The 27,962-nt window shown below is 34.9% G+C and overlaps 1 protein-coding gene across 2 annotated transcripts; it reads right to left on the bottom strand.

The window, feature by feature from the left end:
* On the bottom strand, window positions 1-27,551 carry UXS1_1 (UDP-glucuronic acid decarboxylase 1; the record flags this gene model as incomplete). Of its 2 annotated transcripts, none has more annotated exons than XM_051209962.1 (9): window positions 1-526; window positions 2,099-2,261; window positions 5,011-5,130; window positions 7,508-9,432; window positions 15,011-15,070; window positions 22,317-22,421; window positions 25,449-25,629; window positions 27,230-27,376; window positions 27,411-27,551. In XM_051209962.1, the coding sequence occupies 4 exons, from the start codon at window positions 7,763-7,765 to the stop codon at window positions 339-341; spliced, it is 729 nt and encodes a 242-aa protein (XP_051075447.1). In that variant the 3' UTR covers window positions 1-338. The 2 variants fall into 2 exon arrangements, with proteins under 2 accessions (XP_051075447.1, XP_012794498.2); XM_012939044.3 differs by having other exon boundaries at window positions 7,508-7,629; window positions 27,411-27,449.
* Between the last annotated feature and the right edge of the window lie 411 nt (window positions 27,552-27,962).

Raw genomic sequence — 27,962 nt, 5'->3', positions numbered from 1 at the left:
CATTGGTTACGATAGTTACGCGGACCCCAACCAAGTAGTCTGCATCTCCCAACATGGCTCAGACTAAAAGTTAGTGACTTCAAGCACTGATGCCACGTTTTGGTTTGGCCGCCCCTAACACTAAACCTTCACATAATGTGTAGATCAAGAACATGTACGCATAAGACAAATACCATCCAATCAGAATATTTATATTTTTATCAATTAATATACAAGAAAAAAAAGAGACACTTTACATCAAGATACATAATAAACTAAATTTTAATTTGAAAAGAAATCAACATTCATAATGGTGTACAGTGTAACAACATTATGTAAATCTTGATCCTTGAAGTTATCTAATGCACGTCACATTCAGATGATGGTTTTAAAATATCTTTGAAATAAATTATAGTTTTACTTAGTCCTTCTTGTAAAGTTACTGTCGGTTTCCAATTTAACTGTTTTATAGCTGTACTTATATCAGGTTGTCTTCGCTGAGGATCATCAATTGGTAACGGTTGATAAATTATATCACTTTTGCTGTCTGTTAGTTAGAAAACATAAAAAACAAATGGTTATTTTGCATAGCAGCCAATTCTGAGACTAACGTGCACGCTTTCTATATGAAGGCCCAAACCATTTACTGGAGAGAAAAGCAAGCTTCACTGACTAAAACTATGCATATATATAATCCGTTGCTTTACATAAAACTGATTGAAGTGATTTTGCTGGTTTATGTACTACACTATTCCAAACGTCTAAAATAATCTCGTAGCAATCTCGTGAGAATGATCGCAAATATAAGTACCTATTCATTTGCTATTATTATTTTTTCAAACATAACGTTGCGACTTGATGAATAATGAGGAATTATGACTTGAACACATTGAGTAATATTCACTAGATTACATTTGCAGATTCTACCTTAAAAATGAGTTAGATTCACCATACACACATTAGAGTACTAAGCAGAGATGATAAGTTGATTGATGAAGTAGATAACCTGCACGAATAAGGGTAATCGGACCATACAATGAGCATATGATCGGCTATCGTTTATTCTGACATAAGATACTGATTAGCATAGACAATTGATTGATTAAAGCTACTAGATTTCTTCCTACATTTAAAAACTTTTGACGTTTACTCCTACTGACATCTCGTCGTAATTATGTGAACTGTAACAACTTGAACTGATGTATTCTCTGTGAATGAAACCTTGTGATGATTAGGAGTATTTGAATTATAGTATGAACTAAGAATCCCAGAAATAACGCAATTGGATCAAGAAGTACTCGATAAGCACGAACGAATGTACTGCATTTAGAATTCGAAATCAAGCATTCAACAAGTACAAAGGAATCATTAGTTCATTCAAAGACCACAAACCTTTAATTGCTTCATTATCAAAAGTCAATTCTGAGTTTGTGGTGAGGTTGTAGGTAGACACCACTGATGAGTCCTATACTGGGACGAAACAGCCGTTAAATGCTTGCTAGCTCTCAACGATCCTCCAACTGGAATCATAGCATGATGTAAAATCACCGGATTCAATAATTCCCATGGCATCATAATAATTGAGAAAATTCCTGACACTTCACTTAGCTATCTCAGTAGTAGAGGTAATTAGGAAGGAAATTGGAGATTAGTTTCGGCGGATTTATCCATCTCGATGTATAGTTGCAGAGTGTTAAAGATATATCTACAAGGCTGGAAACATACTATTCCATTTACCGTAGAAAGATGTGATTATGTGGGGTTTCATTTGAAAAATGAAAAACCATTATTGGTGAGCTATAAAATTAATGTAACAAGTTGGAACCATAATTTATGGACGACCTTTGAGCAACGACAAAGTGGTCTTCAGCAAACCCACCAATCTACTAGGGTTTAAAGAAGGTCACAAATTAGTGTGAGAAATCGGAATCGAAATTTAGAGTTGGAAGTTAGGGTTAGGAATTAAAGTTGGAATTTTCATCATGAACTGGCATCAGCTAGATACCAAAATGGTATTTAACCATATAAGTGAGTGGATTTCGCGCCAAAATCGAAAACTCCCTATTTCAAATCTGATTGGTTACTAAATAAAAAGAAATCTTAGTTTAAAGGGACTTACCTGTAAAATTCTTGACCATGATTGCTAATTCATTCACTGTAAACTCGACAGGATTTCCCAAATTAACAGGCATTGTATAATTGGATTCCATTAAAGCTACAAGACCATTCACAAGATCGCTGATATACTGAAAAGATCTAGTTTGTTCTCCTAACCCATATACCTACATGGAGGAGGAGAGCAATAAAACGCAGTTTTATAGCATACACATATTCCATTGGCAATAAGAACACTTGATGTAGTTAAGATTGATAGTATCAAATTATTGATAGGAAATACATGTTTCATCCATATTCCCCCTACCTAATCCGTGTCAGGTAGAAACAGGTGTCTACCTCAGTATGATGGAAGATGGTCGCGCAATTTCGTGGATTGGTTGAGGTTAGACATTAACACCATTGGATGCCGGTCGGCTCAGTGGTCCAGTAGGTTAAGCGTTCGCGCGCAAGACTGAAGGCCCGAATCCCGCGAGCGAGATCATGGATGCGCACTGCTGAGGAGGCCCACAATAGGACGAAAGGGCCGTCCAGTGCTTCCAGGTTTTCAATAATGGTTTAGCATCAATCGGTTCATGGTCTCAATAAAAAAATCCTTACTTTTTTTATTACTAGTTACTGTTAATAAGTAGTTGAAATGATATTTCGGAAATTTTCTAGGTCAGGAAAAGTTATTCAAGTACGAATACTGATTTAACTTCAGGAGGGGCACCACATAAAAGAATACTGAGATTTTTTATTACAATATCAATATAAATTGTTTCCTCATGAAAAGAGTGTTTTTTTTCTATGTAACTATCAGTGGTGATAATCTCGAATTAACAATGAGATGATTGCAACTATGAATAGTTCTATAATTAAAAACTAATTTGTTTGTAGCACTGATTTGACATTTTCATCTTGGATGATATTTGAATTGTGACTTACTGAATTTCACATATGAAAAGGCTGGCTAAAATTCTTAAATTGACTTTAAAAGCAAACATTTTAATGATAAAAGTTTTCCCATTATGAAACTTATCTAATTTAATCACTACCCTATATACTTGAAGTATTGATTTAAATTGCTATGCAATTATCAGATAATTAGTTCCATTTGAATATCGTGATTAATTGTACCTTTAAATCAACACGGAGAAAACAACGTGAAAACTTATTTTTGAGCGTCTGTTCATAAATGATATTGCGAGAACAATACTGAATACCATTATTGTAGGCCAAATGTATTCCGCCATGACTCTAAGCCACGCAAACTAGAAGTGAATGCAACAAGCTACTTACCAAAACTATTTCTCTTTAACATTCAAGCAATAAAAACACGCAGACAAAAATAAAATTGTATTGAATTGTTCTACCTCATTCATAACTCTATTAAATCACGATATATCTAGAATACTAAAGCGGATCCAATAATGTACATGTCTAACTTAAATCAACTCACGATATTGCGCAACCGTCATCCATTGCCTGAGGTGAATAGGTGTATCACACCCTAACCCTAACCTGGAAGCACTGGATAGTCACTTCATCTTAGGATGGGACTCCTCAGCAGTATGTATTCACAATCCCGCATACGCGAATCGAAACCAAGGTCTTAAACCTCGCGCGCGAGCGTTGAACTGTTAGACCACTGTGCCGCGACCAGTGGGGTCCAACCATGTTGGGTCTGAGACAGCTACTTACATTAGGCAATTGATGATGATTAGACATGTACATTATTGGATGCAGTTCAGTATTCTGGGTATATTGTGATTACAGGTACACCTTGCTGGCAAGTACCATATAGCGCAAAACTTAGGTCCAGGGTGTCCTGTCGACAGCCTCCAACCACCACTTGTGATTTAATTTATTTGTCTCTATTTTTTTTAATGAATGGGGTACAACAGTTCAATACAATTTTATTTATTCTCTGTATATTTTCACTGCTCAGAGGGTAAAGGGTATGGTAATGTAAATGAATATGCAGACAATGATAGGACAAGTATTAATAATAATTAATCTGGTTCATAGTCAACAGAACAAGACGCTAGTCCCTTGCAGAAAGGATTCCAGAACCCACTTCCATCAGAAGTTTGTGGTGATGGCGGAATTGTTTGAAAAGATAACTAAAGCTTCACGACTAAAACACCAGATCAGAAAACATAATTTTAATAAAAAAAATTAGTCCATTTAGGAAGAATATACTACCGTACCTTTTTTAATATGTCACTTATGACATAGTTTACTGTGGGGGCGGCTTCTGATGAACTCAAGGGAGCTCTGAAAGAGCCGAAGACATTCTATTCAGTCATCCTTTGAAAGAACATTCCAGAATCTCGACGTATAGTTTCCCGATTGGACAACTGTGAAAAACCACTACACATGGACTGGATAACTGTAACGACAATTTCGTTTTTACTAAAAACTATAAATACCTGAGTGTTCTGTACCATATTTGACACTATATGGAATAAGATTCCTTCTCACTAGTCTCCTGTTTTCTAACTTATGATTTGGAAGATTCAAACGTTCAAATGCTCAAACTAAAATTGTACGCGGTATAGCAAGTATCTAAGATCTAGATATAACATTTACCTTCCCACTCTTTATTTGGTTTATCATGTTATCTAATCGATTTTTTATCAGTAAATTAATTATCTTTCTCACTCTCTCTCTCTCTCACTCACTCACACACACACACACATTCATTAGGCTTATTTTTCGCTTATTATTTATTTACAGATATACCAGATCTTTTTAAACTCTAAGGTTATCCTGAAATTCCAAATAAACATTTAGTCGTTACTATGGTGTACTGGTCATCATGTCTGTCTAACGCATATACAAAAAAAATACAAATAAATACCACATAGATTTTAGTTAAATGACCTTTCAAGTGATAATATATAATATATAATAAATACATAGATTAATTACCGTAATCGATTCATTGTTTAATGCTTGTGCAATGAAATTAGTTACCACTCGACCATCATTAACTTGCATTCTTGGTCCATATGTATTGAATATACGAGCAACTCTAACAGGAAGATTAAGCTATATTGATAATAGAAAGTTATAAAATTACAAACATAATTCAGTTGAATAACAAATAAACTGTCTGTAAGTTTAACAATTAGATTAGTAAAATACTATCAATATTAATTCAATAGTTGATGGCCGTCTCGTCCTATTGTGGGACTCCTCAGCAGTGTACATCTCACAATCCCACCTCAAGATATTCGAACCCAGTATCTATCAGTCTCGCGCGCGCGAACGCTTAACCTCGTGGATGCGCACTGCTGAGGACTCCCACAATAGGAGAAAACAACCGTCCAGTGCTTCCAGGTTTTCTATAGTGATCTAGCTTCAATCGACCCATGGTCTCAACTATTAAATTACAATCAGTAATAGTTCATTTACCGTTACCGAAATTTATGATTAAATGATTTAGTTGAATGTGTGATAGTTTAGTGAATGAAGACTCAGGTATGGTAAACCAATTTATTATTTTCTGCAAAATCATACAATGACTTCGTAAAATATGAAAATCATACAATAAATACATCATTTGTATGTCTTCTTGGAGTTGTCCTTGACATACTCCATCATTTTTCCAATCCTGTTGTTATTTCGATTATTCTTTGTTTGCCTTCCTGTTCTCTTCATTTCAATCTTCTGCTAGTAAGTATTCCACTTTGAATTGCTGCTAAATACTATTTATTTCTGTCCGTATAAACAGCGCACACCACAATAAGAGTAAACAAACCTCTCTACCTGTCACGATTTTGAAAATGTATGCAATACGTTTATTCGAATAACAACAGGTGGAACTTGCAGTCACGTCCACATGCCTAAACTTGGCTACTCAGTTATGTTGTATGATCACCAATTTATTCATGTTTACTACAGTAAACCTTATCCTTAGATTATATTATCAAAAATAACTACCTTGTCACTGGTAACTTGAGATGGAAGGAAATGTTCAACCATACAAAGAGAAAGAATTAGTTAAACCAAATCAGTTTAATCTTAAAGATAAAAACTATATATATATATATATATATATATATATATATATATATATATATATATATATATATATATATATATTGCTTGAAGGGTGCATGATCTATAAAATTGAATTCCTCTGATCGTCTGCGACAATAAACCATGTTTAGTTCCCTGTTAATATTTTGTATATAAACTTGTTGTCTTATAACACAAAAATCATTTTCTGCTGAGCAGCTACCTCATCTGATATTTGTAAAGCTAAAAGGTTACGTAAATAATTTGTTCTGGTGAGCAGCCACCGCCCGACCACGTCGTATCATTGCTGCATTTATTTACTGATCAGTATTGGATTCACCCAACTTAACAACCTAAAAATTCCTTTATTGAATCCTACTCCATAATAAGTTACTCAATTGAAAGTTCCTACTACCGATATGAAAATTATTTTATAGCCTAAAGAAAAACTAAGACAACATTCAAACCAACAGATATCTGTTCACCATCTCTTTATTCTGTAAAATAAATTATGAAACTCAAGCAGTGAATAAATCTTTGAAATACTTCAGTCATTAAGTGATGTATCATGACCCAAGAACAATAGTGTTTGATCTATTTCTTGCAACATCAAGATACGAATTACACGGTGATTGAAGCATAACTCGGATGTGACTAACATACACATAACAAAGTCTAAACACAGAGAATCGGATTTCAAAAGAGTGAATGATAATAGAAGGGAATAAAAAAATGAAATTACATTGAAGCACAATATTTGGGTGAAGATAGAGAATAAATTCATCAATGCCACTGAGACTTATTTTGAGCTAGGTCACCCAACGTCTCCAATCATTGATCATTTATACTCCACCGATTTCAATCAGACAGTATACATTTACCAATATGGGTCAAACCAATAGGTTGATGGTCTCGTGGATTCAAGCTACAACTTGATTTGGCAGTCTCCAATTTTTTTTCAACTTGCTTCTACATCAGCCAGATGTAGTTGAACTTACATAACATATTTTCAAATAACTAAGTACACAAGGAATCAAGTTGGTAGCCAGAAAGGAGATGGTCTGATGGGGTTTTGTTCTCTGAGTTGGATGGTTTGGTCGTGGGGCTTTCATCGTTCTTCTGAACGACATCATCAGCATAAACTTCAGATAGAAGTGAAGTGTTCGAATTTCTCCATATGTGTTTCACAGCTTGTTCTGTACACCTGCTGAGCAGCAGGAGATGGTTTGAATTTGATAGAAATTTAAAAATAAAATTATATCTCAGTAAAAAAGTTTCAGCGACAAAACTACAAATAATATATACTCGACCGCCTAACTCCTTACAATTGCTCCATATATAATGATGAATTACTGATGTTCATCATATTGGGCTGTAGAGAATTACATATAAAAATTAAACTTACATGTCTAAAATAAGCATAAGTCATTGTTTCACCAAGTCGTTTACTTTCATCATAACAAGCTCTTGGACCAACTGGATTTACATTACCCCAGTAGGATTCAGGTTGAGGGTGAACTTCAGGATCTTTGATTGTGGAAAAGAAAAAAACACAATGAAAGTGGAGTACTAATACGCTTACATAAGCTAGTATATTGAGTGTGTAATTTATAGTATGAAAGATAATACTACTTTGTGAGAAAATCAAAATCCGACAATACATAACTTGCACCAGTTTGTATGAAATTTAAAATGCATAATCATATCTCTTTTACAACTATGTAGTGAGTATGACATGGTATGAAAGTTTAATTACAAGAAAAGTATCCTGATGTAAACTTTATCTGAAATATCGAGAGTACTTTATAAGGTTCAGGCCACAGTCAAGGGTATTTGTAAGATCTCCCAAGGAGCTCCATAAGAAATTACCTAATCAGTACAGAAAACCAACTTTGATATTCTGGGATTTCTTTTCCTTTAAATAGCTATGCAGGATAGTGCTCGGCTGAAACAGCTCAATCTCTTAACACACGACCAAATCTAGTTGCATATCGTCATGAGAATCGTCATTCAAGGTCGTCTATAAAGTTAAAAGGACTGGATCAAAGAAAGTTTGGATGGGGAATAAACTTACACTTGAAATTATTTTTCTTATAACTATGATTGTAATTTCTAATATCTGGGCTTTGTTCAACTAGTGTTAAGTATCTATCTTCGGTTTGGAACAAAATTCCCATACTACATTCTATCTCTGTATGTTAACTCAATTAATTCAAGACTTTTCCGATGTAAAGCATTTACACTTTCGTTTTACTTATTATTCCTATGGTTTTCAGTTGTAAGCAGCTGACGAAGATTCACGAAATAAATGAATTCATGTTATTCTGCTAAGATATTTATTCTTTCTTTATTCAATTTTACAAATGCAAAAAAGATTGTACAAAGCAAACAGTAATTCATTATTTCAAACCTGACCTCTGTGAAGAAAAGAGCAGTGTTCAATCTCTCTTATTCTTCCACGGTCTTAACACCTCTCCTAGTATTGTAAATGGTAATACAGAAGACAGTAGGCTTTTGCATTTATCCTATTATTTATTCTTATTACTTCCAAAACTATTACATGAATGTAATTTAGTGAAGAAAACTTTCCTACTATTTCATTTACCTAAGCTGTATGATCGTCTTCATAGTGAATTTTCTTTATAAAAAATAGTAGTCGATAGTAAAATAGAATAGTGTTGAATAATTATTAAAAAGAAAATTTGATGTGGTAGTTGAGAAGATTTGTAACTCAGGTAAATGATTTTGATGGAGTTTTGTTCTCTGAACTGGATGGTTTGGTCGTGGAGCTTTCATTGTTCTTCTGAACAACATTATCAGAACAAACTTCTACGAAAATCAGATAGGATGTTATGTAAAAATTGCCGAGTGAGAAGTGCTTAAGTGAAGATGATTCTTCACTTGATAGCTATTAAGAACAAAATAATTAAAAGTTATAATAATGGCTAATTAATAGGTGTGAAAATGATTGGAAAGGAGGCGACTCTTTAGAAATTTCATGTAATTGGTTACCTTTATGGAGCATTATTCAAATTGAAAAGGAGTAGAAAGTCTTTTTTTTTAAAAAAAAACCATAGATTATGGAAGATACAAAGGAAGGTTAAGACCATGAAACAATGAGGGATTGGACATACTCTTTTTGTAAGCAAACGTTAGTCTTGAATTAGTGGTTAATAATAGCCTCTGTTATACATAAGTTTTTTATTTGCATTCTTTTTGAGCGGACTCTTCTGATTGTATGTATAATTTCGAAAGGGGATTGTGGTGAAAAGGAATGGCCAGAATTAACTAGATGTTCCAAGATTGAGCTTTTGACTGACATTTGTATTCCTATAGAAAGTCAGGTAAGGTAACATTTGGAGAAGTATTTCGAAAAGCTCGCTTTGTGGAACAAATATAATATGCCCCAAATGAGCACGTAGATTGAAGAAAGAATTTTCTCTACTGAATTCCTATCATTCTTCTTCAATGATAAAATAGGCTTCCATGACCATATTTCTTGATAATTTTTGGTTAATTTCGATAATGATATTAGAAGACGAAGATTATCAGAACTATGTGATATATTAGCGCAATACATTTCGAACAATCTGGTCACATATATACTTGTTAAGAGCATTTATATATAAAAATAAAAGGTCAACTAGACAGGAAACGGGGTAAGAGGAGATAAGGATAATGATAAGAGTAATAATAATAATAATATTATCAGAATGGGTTTTGTGGAGATTTTTTTGTGAAATAATAATAGTAATGTGAACACAATTTGAAACCTAATCACTCTGGATAGTAAGTCAATATTACCAGGTTAGGTTTAAGGTAAGAACAAACTGTTTTTGAACACACAAGGGGGGTTTGAATTTTCGTATAGCTAAGGCTTCAATAAACCTTAGTATACGCCCTTTTACACTTTTATACAACACTACGAAAGCTGAATTTAGATCAATCTTGTGACCTGTTTCAATTATATGTTTAGCAATAGAGGATGATGGATGTTTATCCTCTACTCTTATTGGGTCACTTGATTGTATTTATTTCTGAAGCCATTTGGGTGCATGTTCACTCACTCTAATGTTGAGATCACGATTACTCCTCCCTATATATGTGTGACCACACACACACATTTAAATTGGTAAACACGGTTGACATTAAGCCCGCGGCAATTAAGATTCCCTACCACCCATTTCTAAAAAATTGTATGGTGTGAAAGAAAAATTTAGCGATCGGTGATTGGTGCACTCGTTTTGCAAGTGTGTGCTCACGTGATAATGCATAAACATTTTGTCACCTTTAATCCAAACTACAATTAAGGTTACTGGGTTAATGTTAATGAACGAAACACTTACCCTCTTTATAACATTGCGGGCAAGGTGGACGCGACACAAGATATGGTGAGCATTGGGATACACTTGCATGATGGCAGCAGCTATTGCAGGTGAATCATCTGTCACAATGCCTACCACCTGTCGACTGTTAGTTGACCGTTGGAAGAACGACAGGAATCGAGAAATCAAAGTCGATGTTTCGCGACTTATAAATGCAATACAAACGGGTATTGCCTTCAAATTCATATCAAGGGCTACGACCTGATATAAATAGATATTCTCGTTATTCGTCTTGTATGTTCCGTCCAAAACAAAAACATCACCGAAACGATCTGCAAAAATCTTTTGATCACCAGTGGTGAAGGAAAAGTACGATAGACAGTTCTCATCGTCTAATTCGTATTCGCATAGCCCACCCAAAGATGTTATGTGCGCTTTCAATTTTCCGTAATCACCTATCGTTTACATTATAAATTGGCAAATGGCTTACCAGGAATGTTCGCCTGTGAGAACACTTTGTACCGCATATTATAGATATCTTGATCATTCAGTAGTTTCCCGTAAGAATGGTAAGCATAATGACAGTAAGTTGATCTTTCATAATTTGTGATAGCGGACTTCAACGCTTCAACCGATGGGAACGCAACGAGAAACAAGGTTGTCAAAAAGACTTCCTCCATTTCTGTTACGTGAGAAACAACAGCGTTTGTACTAGGCACGTTACTCTCCTCCATAATGATGATTAAAATGTACTTCGTCGACAAGTACTGATGTTTTATAACAATCCGACAAAACATAACTAACAAATTAAAAACGAACTTTAAAACTAGCCATTTCATTGGACGAAACGGGATGAAAAATATTGCAATTTTGGGTTGAAAAAACATTTTAAAAAAGGGTGGGTGGGGGGTTTTAAAAAAAATTGCCATGGCGCTAATGAATTTCGGTAAACACAGTGGGCTGTGACCTTACCTTAAACCTACCCTGGTAATATTGACTTATTATCCAGAGTGATTAGGTTTCAAATTGTGTTCACATTATTATTATTATTACTCTTATCATTATCCTTATCTCCTCTTACCCCGTTTCCTGTCTAGTTGACCTTTTATTTTTATATATAAATGCTCTTAACAAGTATATATGTGACCAGATTGTTCGAAATGTATTGCGCTAATATATCACATAGTTCTGATAATCTTCGTCTTCTAATATCATTATCGAAATTTATCAAAGGGACTAATTGTTTTAAATTTTTGGTTACTTAGCTAAACGATTAAACACCTATTCTATTCAACACTTGAAAACTTACGATAACTTTAATTACATCGAAATACTACCTTTCTATTTACAGACCATCATATTTATTACTTGAAATCTTTGATTACTTAATTAAATTATGCAAAACCACTTCATCTTCATAGACTTTTACATTTGAAACTTAAGTAAGTTTGACCATCCTTGATAATTATATAACGAAATTAGTATCAGAAGGGGTTTTGTGGATATCATGGTAATTTTAATAGTTGAGATAATGAGTCAATTGAAGCTAGATCACCATGAAAAACCTGGAAGCACTGGACGGCCATTTCGTTCTATTGTCAAACTCCTCAGCAGTGCGCATTCACGATCCCGCCTCGCGAGATTCAATTGACTCATTATCTCAACTATTAAAATTGTATAACACTCCTCTATTTTATCATAGACTACTAGATGTAAAAATTACTTATAAATGCAATTGTACATCATAGGAAAATGGTATTGTTGAAGAGAAACTTTTCTTCGCTGAAAAGACGTCTTTCTTTTTATTCATAATGAATCACTAGGTTTCTATAGTTACTTTAAAGTCATTTTCTTTAAATAAGGAGTAATTGTTACAAAGGCCGCACAAAGCGATCACTTTCCAAACGCATCTCAGAACACTATCCGGTTTGGCTTTTAAAAGATGAATGTAAAACAACTACTAATTCTATACAGGAGCATTTAATCAATTGTGGACACATCGCTCCAAAGGATTCCTCTTTTAAAATAATCTACGGAATCAAAGAAATTAGATAGAAGGGGTGTCGAATCAATCTTTTATGTACTGCTGAGGGTATTGGCAATCCACGAACTCAAGCTCGAACTTTACGTGCAAAAACGATTCGTCCGATCTCTTATCCTTCCTTAGCCCTAATTCTCTTTAGTAGTATGTTATTATTGACTTCTTAAATTAGTGTTTCTTAATTTTAAACTGTAATCAATTATCATTATGACCGTTATTTTTGTCGTTTTTTCTTCATGTCTGACAATTGGACAGTTATCTGACCCGTAAATTATTTTCATCCTTATATTCTTTTCTTAGCCCTTGATTATTGTGTAACCTCATTTGATAATAAGAGTCTCGAATCTTTTCTATCCTTCTATAGACTTATATATCTTCCATATAACTATAAATATGAATGTACAGTTTAAGGAAATGATTTCATTGAAAAGAAAGTTTTGATTGCTGAATTCTCTTTTTCTTATTCAATGACACTATGAGTGGGTTATTTGAATTAATTGTTAATTACAATACTGCTTTCATTCATTATAAAATACACTAAATAATTGTCTAATAAAACAAGTAATTAAACTAATTGATAATCTATTAATTGTTTAATGTTACATAACAACTATTTATATGTGTAGACTATCTTCTTAAAAAAAAATAATAAAACAACCATTGACAAGTTAAATAAACAATCAATCACTTTATGTAAATCGATCATACAAAGTCGATGTTTTACGCATTAATGTTGTACTAAGGTATTATATAATGAAAAGTTTTCTGATACTAATCAACATATGCTCATTAAAGACTGACTTCAAGAGGTATTTCTTCAAGTTCTAGTGAGAAGCAGTGACTAGTGGAGTTTAACCTGGTCTGTTGTGAGATAGTAACTCACTGATGGCAATAGTGGATGTGTCGCTCAATTTCATGGATTAGTTGAAGTTAGACATTAACACCGTTGGATGGTGATCGGATCAGTGTTCTAGTGGTTAAGCGCACGTGTGCGAGACTGGTAGGTCGTGGGTTCGAATCTCGCGAGGCGGGATCGTGGATGTGAACTGCTGAGAAGTCCCACAATAGAACGAAACGGCCGTTCAGTGCTTCCAGGTTTTCCATGGTGATCTAGCTTCAATTGACTTATGATCACAACCATTAAAATTTCTTTATTCCCTTATATTATCAAATTGATCATATTCTATTGGCATACGGTTTTTTTTTAAAGAAATAGTTAGACATTACACTTAAAACAACATTGATCATATTAAATAACGGATAAACTGTGTGATTCAGATATCATCATGTTTACTTCTTAAATAAGTATTAAGGTGTTTTGATTTAAACAACAGAAGGGAGTAAGTGATGAGTTCAACTTTCAATTCAGTAAAATAAACGATCGACATAATAAGCTTGAAAGCAATGACGATTCAACAAAATGAAAATATTTCAGAGTTTGTTTTTCAGTGATATCCTTTACTTAAGCTGTACAATAGTATCGGTATTTACATGTGATAGTCTATAACGAAATAGAAGGGTATTGCTTTATTTAATAAACTAATCAAAGGCTTCCAAGTATTGAACAGAAATTATGTAATAGTCTTGGGAGGAATAAGAAGTAATAATTTAAAGAAAAATGCAAAAGATAACTGTTTACCTTATAAATATAAAGAAAGCGAAGAATAAGATCATAATTGGCATTAATTATTTGCACAATCAGAAGGGAGTACTGAGACCATGGTAGAATAAAAGGTTGAATATTTCCTTATTACACATAGATATCAGGTTAAAATTGATGGATTGGTATAGTCAGCCATGTGCAAATATTCTTTGATCCACTTCTTTTGGTTTTATAGATAGTCCTGATTTTATTTATTTAAACACATAAACATTGGTACAATGAGGCACCAAACAGATATGCACCACATAAACCATTCAATTTGTGTGAAGGCTGGAATACTGCGCGGGTACCTAAAACGAAGCAGGTGGTTTTCTTAAGGAGCTACACCCAGAGCCTTCGAACTAAAGGTCTGATCCACAAGGCAGTGGAACAACGTAAGGAGATACAGTTCCATGGTAGCCGCTGACCAATAATTGGTCCATACGCCTTTTGTTCCCTCAGGACCCTGGAGCCAATGTGCACCATTGGTTTAGAATCAGGGTTTTCCAAATCCCCTAGTTGGATCCTCCATACCCACCAACCAGGTCAAAGCGCCGGACATTCGCTTTGCGTCCTCTCAATTTCGTAAACAACACCCATGCCGCGAGAAGGCAGTGAGTAGAGATAGTCCTGAACAATGATCCTCACGGAAGCACTTGATCAAAGTTGATCATGTGATCAAAGATTGGGCTGTTGACTGACTTATATTTCCTTCTAGATATTCATTTAGGATAGTGTCCTGATACATATGTATTTAGCAAATGAATGCTACTGTGGAAAATTTTTTTAAGGATCTTCTGAATGAAAGATCCCATATTTCACAATGTAAACGACTTAGATCGGATCAATAAACATTGTAAAAATACTTTCACAATTTCATAAAAATTACTTCAAACTAACCGCCGTAAATTTCTGAAGTAGAAGCGAATAAAAATTTGGCATTTGTACGACGAGCTAATCCTACCATTTCAAAGAAGGAAGAAAAAAAACAAAATCATTTTGAATACAAACACAATGATATTATTATATATAAGTCAATAATCCAATGTATAAAAAAGCTTTATCTGTTAACTTATTTTACAACATTATACTATACTTATATGCCTATGCTCTTCCACGAGGAGTAACAGGCGTAAGTAAGTATACTCTAATAGATGAACACTAAAAGAAATATGAAACATAGAAAGAAACATTAGAAATTGTATATAACTAGATTAGTATTTAAATTGAAACCTTAACTATTTCAAATCTAATGTGAATGTAAAATAATGGACTTAATTGTAGTATCCACCGTTGAATAAAATTGCATTTAATCTGATCGGATCGTACTACAAATTTTACTGAATAAAGAGATTTACAATTGATTAGTTAGTGATGAGTGACTAATGTCATGTTTGTCTAGTCATTTACTGTTGGTAGAATTCTATCCATTAATTTGTAATGTGGCTAATCGACAAGGTTCAATCAGCACTAAAAGACTAGATAAACATGGCATCACAGTCCTACAGAAGGTCAATCATAGCCCGAATAACTCAGTCTTCTCGTTACAAACAATGAATTTAGGTGGAGTTGAATCACGTCCGTTAGGGGACACCAGTTCCTTCGAGGTTACTGACGAGTACCAAATAGCATGAAACCTTGGTATACCGGTTTCCTGTCGAATACCTACAATTATCTAACCATAAAGGACTTGCTAAAACCAATGATGGATTGTCTATAAGAAATGGGTAAGATTTAAACAAGAAAAAAGTTTTAAAAGCCGTCCAGTAAAAATAATGGAAGCTGTGGTCATCAGTCTAATAATGAAATTGATGAATAATACTCTATTCTCAGTGCATAAAGTGAGTATAAACGTACTGTGAAAGGCAAAAAGCAATAAGTTTAAGATTTCTTGCTTGATTTTATTATTCACAACGAAATTAGAAATATCTAAATCATATGATATAGGAAGTAAGTGATGAATGATTACAGTGTTGACCGTATTATGAGTCCATTAGTCTTAGATTCTTTGAGATGCATATAAAAATAAGAACAAGAATCCTATTATATTTGTTTTTTGTACTTTGAAATACGTAAATTTATCAAATGGATTTGTAGTTTTACATCAAGGACTGACTAAAGTTGGAAACACGATTGGGATCAGCAAGCATTAGTCGATGGTTATTTTGCCCAATTTGGGACTCTTCAGTAGTGGGCACCCAAAACCGCACAACAGGTAGGACCCAGGACCCATAAGTCTCATGGAGATCGCCTAACCTTCAGATAACTGAGTTTCCATCCAATCGTCTACATGTCCAACCCCAGTCAATTTGCAATATTTCGCAACTATCATTCAGGTCTATCAACTGTGCTTGTCTCATGCCATACACAGATAAACTGCACTGGTTAAGGTTTCTCAACAGAACTTCTGAAATTCTCGTTGTAAGTACGTAGTTTATATTAGTATGAAAGGTTTATAGTAAGGGATCTCGAATGAGTTTATGTTCGAAAGCACTTGCTGCTAAAATAGTATATGTCATATTCAAACAAAAAATTTATCTTTACCAGTCTAATAAAGCGAAAACATAATATATAGATGTAATCAAGTGTTTTTGCAGAACCAGTAAACAATTAATCAAAACAACGTTACAGGAAATCAGTGATACAATATTTAAATGGTAAGAACTTTGATAAGGTTACATTCACCAAACTAGGCAGCTTAATAATAAAGCTTTCATTGAATTTCTAGACCAAGACAATCAATGCCTACTTCAAATAAAAATGACCACTAAAGAATTACACAAAAGATGCTGCATCAATTTGTCCTAGTAAGCATGTTAGTGATTGATAAGGACAACCAATCAATAATAGGGTTATTAGAATGTCCTGGTACGGCCGAGAGTGGGGAGAGTCCGCTCTCCCTCTCGAAATACTCTCACACAGCCGCAAGTATACAGCCTCTGCCAGTGAAGTCCTACTCATTGCCTTCTCGTGGCGGGGGTGTTGTTTACGAAAATGAGAGGACGAAAAGCGAATGTCCGGCGCTTTAACCGGATCACAAACCAATGGTGCACATGGGCTCTAGTATCCTGCGGGAACAAATGGCGTATGAACCAATCGTTGGTCACCGGCTACCATGGGATTGCATCTCCTTACGATGCTCCACTGTCTTGTGGGTTAGACCTTTAGGTCAAAGGCTCGGGGTGTGGCCCCCTAAGATAACCACCTGTTTCGGTTTGGGCACCCGGGCAGTATCACAGCCCACACACAAATGATGAACTCTTTATGTCTATGGAAATTACTTTTCTCGCTTCGAAAAACAATCAATTGATTCAAATTATTATCATTACAATTATTGTCATTATTATTATTATTATTATTATTATTACTATTATTATTATTATTTTCCACATTATTCACCCTCTTTTATACTTATACAGCGGCTCGTCTTTGGTGAAAATTCGACTGTATCTAAACGTTCTCGAGTCACTGTCCGGTTGAAAATTGTATGTTACCATCGAATACGAGAACTGAAGCAGTTTTTCTGAAACCACGTGCATCATTCAAACTGGCTGCCTTCAACGTTCGCACATTTATGCAGGTCGGACAACAGATAGGGCTGGCTATGTCTTTGGAAAGTCTCAATATTGATGTTTGTTGTCTATCCGAGACCCGTATTCAAGACTCTGGCGAAGTACTACAAATTCGATCTCCATCTGTCGCTTCGAAAAGCTTGTTTTACGTGCGCTTATCCGAGGACCCTGTGGCATCTTCGTCTGGTCTTGCTGGCGTTGGTGTCGCACTAAGCGCTAGAGCTGAGGCAGCACTAGTCGATTGGATCCCCATTAACAGCCGGTTATGTGCTGTTAGATTAGGAAGTTCCATCAAAGTGAGAAGAAATCTGTGTGAGAAACGATGTCTTTTCGTCATCTCCGCCTATGCCCCGACAGATTGCAGCCCGGATGCAATCAAGGATGAATTCTACCACCAGTTATCTGTTCTTCTCCAGAAAGTGCGTTCGACAGATATTGTAGTACTAGCCGGAGACTTGAACGCTCAGGTCGGGCGTCTAGGCACAGAAGAGAGTCGTTTAGGTGGCCGATGGGGACTCGTTGGTGATGAGATCAATGCACGTATAGTGAAAGTCAGAGCGGCTTATGCCAATCTGGGCCACCTTTGGCGCCTTCGTGATGTTAGTCTGGCTGTAAAAGGTCGGATCTACAACGCGTCGGTGAGAGCAGTTTTGCTCTATGCTTGTGAAACCTGGCCTCTCCGAGCTGAGGACGTTAGACGACTCTCTGTGTTCGATCATCGTTGTCTCCGAAGGATTGCTGACATTCAGTGGCAACAACATGTCAGTAATGCAGAGGTTCGGCATCGTGTGTTCGGGCAGAGATGATAATACAATCGATGTCACCATCTTGAAACACCGACTTCAGTGGCTTGGACATGTTCTACGAATGTCGTCCCAGAGAATTCCACGTCGTGCATTATTTGCCGACTCTGGGACTGGTTGGAAGAAGCGGAGAGGTGGTCAGTGCATGACATGGTGTCGTGGTATGAAAGAAAGCTGCAAAGGGCTGGCTTCTGTCGGTCCTTCACGACTCCCTGGTTGGGGTCCGAGAGATGGTGCTACACAGTGGCTAGAGACGTTATCAGATATGGCTCAGAATAGAAGCCAGTGGCGATCCTGCTGTAAACTTCTGTTACTTTCTTCATAAAAAGTGGTTGTGTCTCCCTTAACTGAAAGATTTCTTCTGATTGTACCTCTCCGTTCCCTTGTTACTACCACACTACCTTACACCAATCTCTTCGTTATTGTTCTCTTTTTCTTTTGCGCTCCTTAGTTTTTTTTTCTATTTCTCTTAGAATTCTCATTGTTTTGTGTGGCGCATATATATTGGCGCTCTCTTGTACCAATATTCATGTGTTCAAATAAATAAATATATAATATTAGAATAGATTGATACAATACTTACAGGATAATTCTAAAATGGGTGTAACTATAATGTAAGGACAGCCATAAAACCTTTCATAGTTTACTGATTTAAGAAAGTTTACTAGTTTTTAAAGGCTTATCTTGTTTTCGACCTTAATACTGCAAAAGTATGATTACACAATCTCATTTATTTGATTGTGAATATATTCAGGACAGTGAAATGAAGTGATGCATAGAAATTGTCATCTATTTTAGCAATCATAGTTCGCTACTTCACTTATTATTCAGTCAACATCAATAAAAAGATTTCTTAGAGACAAAGTAAAGCGAAACGAAAACCCGTTGGTCTACATGCTATGCACAACCAAACATCTCACAAGTTCAACGCTTATAATCACTCCACAATAACAAAAAGAAATTTTTCTTAGTAATTTTAAACAGTTTGAACATTCAGTCAGTCAACTACAATGTAGGACCAGGCACATATATGCATCAGTCCAAGTTGTGTGGCGCATATATATCTGGTGCCCCTTTGTATCAATATCTATGTGTTAAAATAAATAAATAAACAGTCCAAGTTGCCATACCTCATTAGCACAACAGGATGAACACAAAATCCATAGAGGTAGTCACTTCAATGGTAGTAATGTATTAAAGAAAGATTGTGTATAAGGATATAGTGCAGAAAGAATTAGTTCGTAGAGAGATATAAAGCGATTTTAATCCCACGGTTTAAGGGAAGACGAAGAGTGTATACACCGAAGCCATTGTGATGGATTCCGAGTCACGTCACTCAGAGTCTCCAACCACTGGTTACGATAATCACGCGGACCCCAACCAAGTAGTCTGCATGTCCCAACATGGCTCAGCCCAGAAGTTAGTGACTTCAGGGACTGATGTCAATCTGAGCATTATAAAAAGCTATTTCTATTTTGCTTTTCACGTGGTGTAAAATACAAGTTATTCGTTTTTAAATTTTGTGCAAAAACCGAGTTGATTACTCTATCCTAATTGACCTTTCCTTATATTATAGTTGTATGGCAAAGTATTCACTTTTATTAAAGGGCTTGACATGTATTCTGTCACTGAGGCTTTGACATGCATAACACAGTCACATAGTCATCATCAATGAATCGTATGTCATATAACAGATCATCTATAAGTTAATTAACTACTAGATACCGTTATCTATCTTTCCAATACTGTTAATAACGTTCAATTTTGTAAATTGACCACAGAGAACTGTATCTAATGTTGAATATCATACTAATTTTCACAAATAAATAACATCAATTCAAGAAACATAATTTACTGGGTAGCTATTTTGTTCAGATATGAGAAGAATGAACAACAATTGGCTAAAACTAGAAAAGAAGGCCGAGGACAGAGTGGGTTGGAGGCCTATTCTCCATTAAGAGTAACAGGCATAAGTAAGTAAGTAAGTAAGCCAGTGTTTTGTTCATATTTTAGGACAACTCCTCAGAAATTTACAAATATAATTTTCTGTGTAAAAATAAACTTGAACAGAACCACTGATACAGAAACAGAACTTCAACTTAAAAACTATTTATTAAACCCTACTATCTATACTTTTGACCTAACATTACATCTGCTTCAATTTACGTGTAATTAACCAGTGGAAAAAGAAAACTGTTGAATTATATTTAAACTATAAAGAATACAATATAAATAAGGATTGAACTAGGGTAAAACGAAAAGTATAAAACCGTGCATTTATAAAACCTAACAATATAATATAGGTTTATTGTTATAATGGTTTTCATTTTGTTAGTCTTGAGATAATGAGTTGTTTTTTTTAAGTTTTAGAAAATTTATTGTTTACAACAAAAGTAGAAATATTCATGGAGTTTTATTCTCTGAGCTGGATGGTTTGGTTGTGCAGCTCAGAGAACAAAACTCCATCAAAATCTCGCACGTGACCTACAAATCTTCTCCACTATCTCAAAAGTACAAATAATTAAATGATTTTCATGCGATATATGTATTATGTAAGTAGTATTACTGATGTTTGACTTCAGAATTTCATTTGATGCATAATTCATGCATAAACTGTTTCTTCAAATAGGAAATTTAAATTATAGCTAGCTAGCAATCAAACCCAAGGAGCGAGTTTCCCTCGAACATGGGTTTCATCCACTAAACTTACCTAGAAAATAGTATGGATGTTTACACTGAAACCTAAACTCATGTTGTGCTCTCCTGCTTTTGATATATTAAGGACTGTATTCAATTAAAATATATAAGTATATAAGCATTGAAACTTGGAGAACTACAACAATCATCATCAAGAAGGTACAAGTATTTATAAACAATTGTCTATGCAAGATACTCAACATCCATTGACCGCATACCATCAACAACAGCCTTCTCTGAGAGAGAACAAACCAGATTCCAGCTGAACGAGAAATTAGGAAAAGATGATGGAAATGGATAGGATTTACATTACGCAAATCATCAAACTGCATCACTAATCAAGCCCTAACATGAAATCCTGAAGTGAAGCGGAAAAGAGGAAGGTCAAATAACACATTATGTTAGGAAATAGAAGCAGATATGAAAAGGATAAATAACAAGTGGAAGGAGCTGGAAAGGATTGCTTTGGACAGGGTTGGATGGAGAGTGCTTGCAGGCGGCCTATGCCCCTCGACGAGGAGTAACAGGCGTAAGTAAGCATTGATTTTTCCTACACTTAAAAAGTGATTATAGTTTGGAAAATTTCCAACATTTGAATCCAAGAAATGCATCATGTCCTGGTTAAGATTTATCAAGTTAGTGAACCAACATTTTCAGTTACCATTCATTCTTGATTTCAAATTTGTGGATTGCTACTTGTTGTCGATTGTTACCACCATTGAATATACGGGCATCTTTTACGGATTTGCTGATTTTAACATCGTATTACTAACAGCTAGACGATGTAGTTTCGCTTAAACATCAGTCAGTTGAGTGCTTAAAAACCATTGTAGCAGAAAAGCTAGATGCTTTTAATACAATCGTGAGGGGTTCAATATATTTCACAAAGAAGTGATTTATTAGTTTGATTAACTTCCCTATTAACGTGTAGATGGTCACCCCCATCCACCCACACGGAAACATACAGATAAAATCCCAACTAAATCTATTGTCAGAATTTGGGAACTGGAGAACAAAACTCCATCAAAACCAAAAACTTAAATGAAAATACATTAATTGCAGTAATAAGAAATGATTTTAAAAAATACACGTTTAATTATCAATTATTTAACACTTAATTTTTATATAACTTACCTAACATATTTAAAGTACCCAATGTGTTTGCTTTAATAGTACGTATAGGATTATGCATATAATGTTGAGGTGACGCTGGTGAAGCTAAATGGTAAATTTCATCCACTAAAAAGGATTGATACATAAATTCTATCAATATGACATTGTTAACAATTTTCTTTAATTATTTATGAAAGTTCGTTTGTTAACTCAATGATTAGTTAAAAATAATTTTATGTAAATGTAAAGCTGTCTAGTCCTAGTTTGCGGGAACTTTTCAGTAATACATAGTAATGACCATAAATGGGTTTGTACCTGAGATAAAAAAAGTTTGGTAAATAATACGTTAATATAGAAGAGGTGAGTTGAGCATGATGTTGAGTTTGTAATTTTGCATCGCAAACCGATTTGAGTTAGAGAACCTTAAATAATTGTGAATCACCTGATAGATGTTTCATCCCAGTATGATACATTTCATCGATGAATATCTACAACTCATAACTTTTAAAGTCCGTGAGAAGAACCTAAACTTCGGACCATAGGGTTGGGACATAATACGTTGCATTCCCAATTCCAATGAGTTCGCGAAATTTTATGTCCATCATCCATTTCCACTGGTAATATATGTCTCACATCCAACAGTCAGTCAGCTACAACGTAGGACCAGGCACATATATGCATCATTCCAAGTTGCCATACCTCATTAACACAACAAGATGGACACCGGATTCATCAAAGTAGTTAATTCAGAGGTGGTTATATATAAAAGAAAGATTGCATATAAGGATATAGTACAGGAAGAAAGAATTAGTTCGTAGAAAGAAAGATATGAAGCGATTTTAATCTCATAGTTTAAGGGAAGAGAGAGAGTGTATACACCGACGCCATTGTGATCGATTCTGAGCCATGTCACCAAGAGTTTCCAACCATTGGTTACGATAGTCACGCGGACCCCAACCGAGTAGTCTGTTGGTAGCGACATGGCTCTTCCAACCAAACCTAAGGTCCGAAGGTGAAGTCGTACTTCTGACTGTACAGAGGTGTGACAGCAGTAAGATGTTTCCTTCACACAACCAGCATGACAGCGATGCTACCTTCCCACAAGGAGGGGTGGGGTTAGAAAAGGTCGACCCTAAAAATACACACCTCGCCTTATCTCATGGATATCCGTCTCTGGCGGTAAGGCCCCAACAAGTACGGAGCTAACACAAAAATTACCCATAAAAAGGTCGTGTGTGACCAACCTCAAGCAGTTGTCCCTTGGGCACTGTGGTCACGCTCTCAGGTCACTAAGACCACCTCTAATCCAATTTCCTTTTCAGGTACCTCCAGAAGAACTCTTCCACAGTGTGGGCAACCGGGAAGTGATAACCACCCTCATACCTCTAACAGCACTCAAGACCACATCCAACATGGTTAAACTCCACTGATCATGACTTCTCAACAGAATTTAGTCGGTAGTAAAAATATGGTAAATGTCAGTAATAAGAACTATAGATAATGTTGAATTTCGTAGTAGTATCATTCATGTATTGGATTTCGTTGCAATAACATGTTAATAGGACCATACATGTAATATCGCAACAAATATTTGCTTAACATATGTCCGAATTGTAATTATTCAAAAATATATCTTATAAAGTCTGTCCATAACCAGCATCTACCACTCATTTTCAATTGCAAAGGTTTTTTGTTAGTTCATATGGTACAGCTATTTCTCCAATCTATCCTATCTGAAATGCATGAATTGAAATTTATTCGCCACTTATTTTCCTAGAATAACAGGTAATGAGAACATTCAAGTCAATAAATAAAGTTTTTTGGTTTAAGTTCGATAATATTTATGATTGCCATAATTTCTAAGTCTTTTATAATAGCTCATGAGTAGACACAATTAGTGTTCATAATCATTCAATTTAAACAAATGTAAACTAGGAAGGTTCATTGTAATATTTATTCCATAAGTAAAGAGGTTGTCTACGCAAGACACTCAACATCCATTGACCGCATACCATTAGATACAGCCTTCTCTGGGAGAGAACAAACCAACTTCCGGCTGAACGAGAAATTAGGAAAAGATGATGGAAATGGATAGGATATACATTACGGAAATCATCAGACGACATCACTAATCAAGCCCTAACATGAAATCCTGAAGTGAAGCGGAAAAGAGGAAGGTCAAATAACACATTATGTCGGGAAATAGAAGCAGATATGAAAAGGATGAATAACAACTGGAAGGAGCTGGAAAGGATTGCTTTGGACAGGGTTGGATGGAGAATACTGGTGAGCAGACTATGCTCCTTCACGAGGAGTAACAGGCGTAAGTAAGTAAACAGGTGCTCTAGACGTTTGGCCAGACCACCTTACAAATTACCACTGACCATTCAGCTAATATAAGTTTGTAGTTAAAACTACACATATAAGTGTGAATTTGAGTTGAATTCTGTTGATTCGATGGTCTAAAAGCTTTGTGCTTGTATTTTATTCAAGCCGACATTTCTCAACAATGCTTAAAGCAACATACACTTTTAGAAAGAAAAATACAATACTTTCTGCACAAACAATAATTGATATTGACAGATAATTCCCATTTAAACATTAAAAACACGAAGTTCAGCGAAGGGATCTATTTTCAACTTTATTATTATTATTATTATCCTATTCTTTTTCTTCTTCTTCTTCTTCTTATTATTATTGCATTCCCCTATAATTATGCCTTATATTCTCATTATTTTATTCATAAATACCCATCATATCACCTTATTTATTTTTACACCCCTATGACCTTTAATTATTGTGACTAAATCTATTGTTATTATTCGTATTACGCAATCTAGTATTATAATCTCCCCATTACGTCATCTTTGTTATTTGTGTTCACATTTCCTAACGGAATTAGTACTTTTACGAAAACAAAATTTTCATATATATACGATCGTACAGCTTGATGATCAATTCGTTGAAAAGAGATCCCTTCGCTGAACTTCGTGTTTTTAATAATCTATATGATTTCAACAGAATCTCATCATCTCTTTAGATTGGGTGTCTTTCTGAATACATAATTCTTTTGAACTGGTACAAACACCGTTAGAATATTGTTTTGAATTATTAGGCAACAACTGTAAACATAAGCATAGATAATATAATCACCTTCCACATATATAGGATTGGTAACATCATGATGTAAAAGTTCAAAATTACTATGTCCAATCCAATGTTCGATATTATGTCGTTTTCCTGTGAAAAAATTGTCAAGAGCTATAACCTCATGACCATCTTGCATTAATTTATCAACTAAATGAGAGCCAACAAAACCGGCACCACCGGTTACCTAATAAGAGAAAAAAATAACTGATAGAAGTTAATCAATCATATTTGAGATAAACAGAACAAGTTGTGAGTCATATATAAAGAAAACTGAATAACTCCATTTTATCTAAAATCTGTCGAAAAATAAACTGAAAGCCCTATAGTTAAACCATTTAACCTGAAAATGTAACTTTATCGAAACTGAGAATTTTATGTTTGTCTGTTATGGATTTATTAAGATCCAAACCTGCTTCGGTTCGGGCACGCAGCTAGTATCACAGCCCATTGGAGAGCATCATATTTCTCGAGCGTTCGAATAGTCATCAGCACCATGATTAAAAAATAAATGACTGACGTTGTGACCATAATTTATCATTTCCTATTTTATTTCAAGAATATTTTTCGGGATCAATGATAAATGAAGAATGTTTCACTAGTGTAAGAAATAATGGTATACTTGATTCAGTCCTCAGGACAAAGAAACGTAAAAAAAACCAAACGAATATTCTTTGTTTAACCTCGTTCTTTACATTGTTTTGAGTTGGGCCCACAGTGATTAATGTAAATTTAGGCCATAGAAATTAGAATTTGTACAATCGTTTGTTTACCCATTTGTTTAAAGTATATCAATATTACCACACAAAAAATTACCCAAAAACGAAGTAATGTTGTGAAAATGTAAATAACTATCAGAAGAGATGCACCCGATTAGTTCTGCATCAACTCTGGTGGTTAATTCGATACTGACCTCAACCAAATCGGATTCCAGTGTCACAAGATCTTCGGATATGAGCATGTGAAACATGTTTTCTGACTAACAGATGGAGAAGAAATCTATGTTACTTTATAGCAGTCTTGAGTACTAGTCACAGACATGTACTACAAGCCAATATCAAGACTTTCCAAAGAAAAACCCGGACCTACCTGTTATTCTACTTACATAGAAATGTATATACTGGAGAGGTAGGGTTAAATTATAGATTCAGGAAACCTGTATTGGTTTTCTACTCAGTGATAATATTCAAAAATCAACCACTTGGTGAATCGAAACCTCTCTTACTGGACAGAACTTTTAACAGAGACGAGTTACTGGGTGAGTTAAGGAGTAATATAATGCAAATAATGTTAATAAAACGTAATAGTACTCATGATGGTAGCAATAATAATTGCTTTGTGCAATATGGATTTCTCAGCACACAATATGTCGACAAACTCCTCTTGTTATTTGTAGATATCTTAATATGTATATATACATACATGAATAAAATAGTTAGGTGACATTATATAAAGTTAAACATAAACCTTATGGGGAAGTAAGAATCTCATCCCCCAAAACCTGTTGGCACAATACGTGATACACGCGATATTTTATTTCCGTCTATAAACAAAATCAAATAGATGTCTACAGCATAGTTATGTAAGATTCTTTCTTATAAGGTAATTGGAGGTACAACTTGGTTGACCGATGAGATGTAGACAGAATAGTTGCTAGCGATTATCCGCAGCTTTATTATTTTATAGCCTCGGATACTGTCTAAAAACTCGGGACAAAGTGAAGCTCTGCCAGACAAACATTGGAAAACTCGAAAAAACAGCAGTTTACAGGTGAAAAGATGGATTACCAGTATCCTTTTCTTCTTCGTCCAATGAAGCTGCTTGACCGGCAACCACTTCTTCGCACAACTAAATTGGTCAGCTGCTAAGGAGTTTGCAAAGCTGTCTGCTGGACATGTGTCACAGTCTACTACGCTGAAATAGATTAAAGCAATCTGAACACTGAGAAAATTTTGAATAGAAACCTACAACCAAAGTCTCTAAGACTACGTTTGCCTTAGACGACATTATTACGGTAAACTGACGAGATTGTTTATTTACGCGCTAACTGTACAACCCCAGATTCAGCTGTCCACATATTGAGACTTGCGGGATTTACAGGTCACACAAGCAAAATTTCGTGTGATGGATTAAAACAATATACTGGTAAAGTAACAACAGACATTTTTAAAAGTTTAACTTTGAAGCTTTGTTACTGGTCAGTTGTTTGTTTATCGATCAGTGTTTTCGCATTTGTCTAAAATTACCTTCCAAATTACTGAATAATAATATTTAACTTGTTCAAAGTGGCAGTTGAAGAAATAAAAGAAACTGTCTCTTGATAAGCTTCCGTGTCTGGAGTTAGTGAATGCCTTCAGACAAGAATCCATACGCGTAAAGGAAACAGTATAGAAATATTGCTTATTTGGTATATATATTATCCTAAACCCTAAAGAATATGTCGTTTTCTCAAGAAGCACTTCTTGGAAGCCACAGGTATGTTTATAGTTCCGCTTACGATGTTACATCTCTGATCTTGGG

The sequence above is a fragment of the Schistosoma haematobium genome, chromosome 1, assembly GCF_000699445.3.
Source record: "Schistosoma haematobium chromosome 1, whole genome shotgun sequence".
Taxonomy (NCBI): domain Eukaryota; kingdom Metazoa; phylum Platyhelminthes; class Trematoda; order Strigeidida; family Schistosomatidae; genus Schistosoma; species Schistosoma haematobium.
Note: the sequence above shows the minus strand (reverse complement) of the source record. Positions and strands in the feature narration are given on the sequence as shown.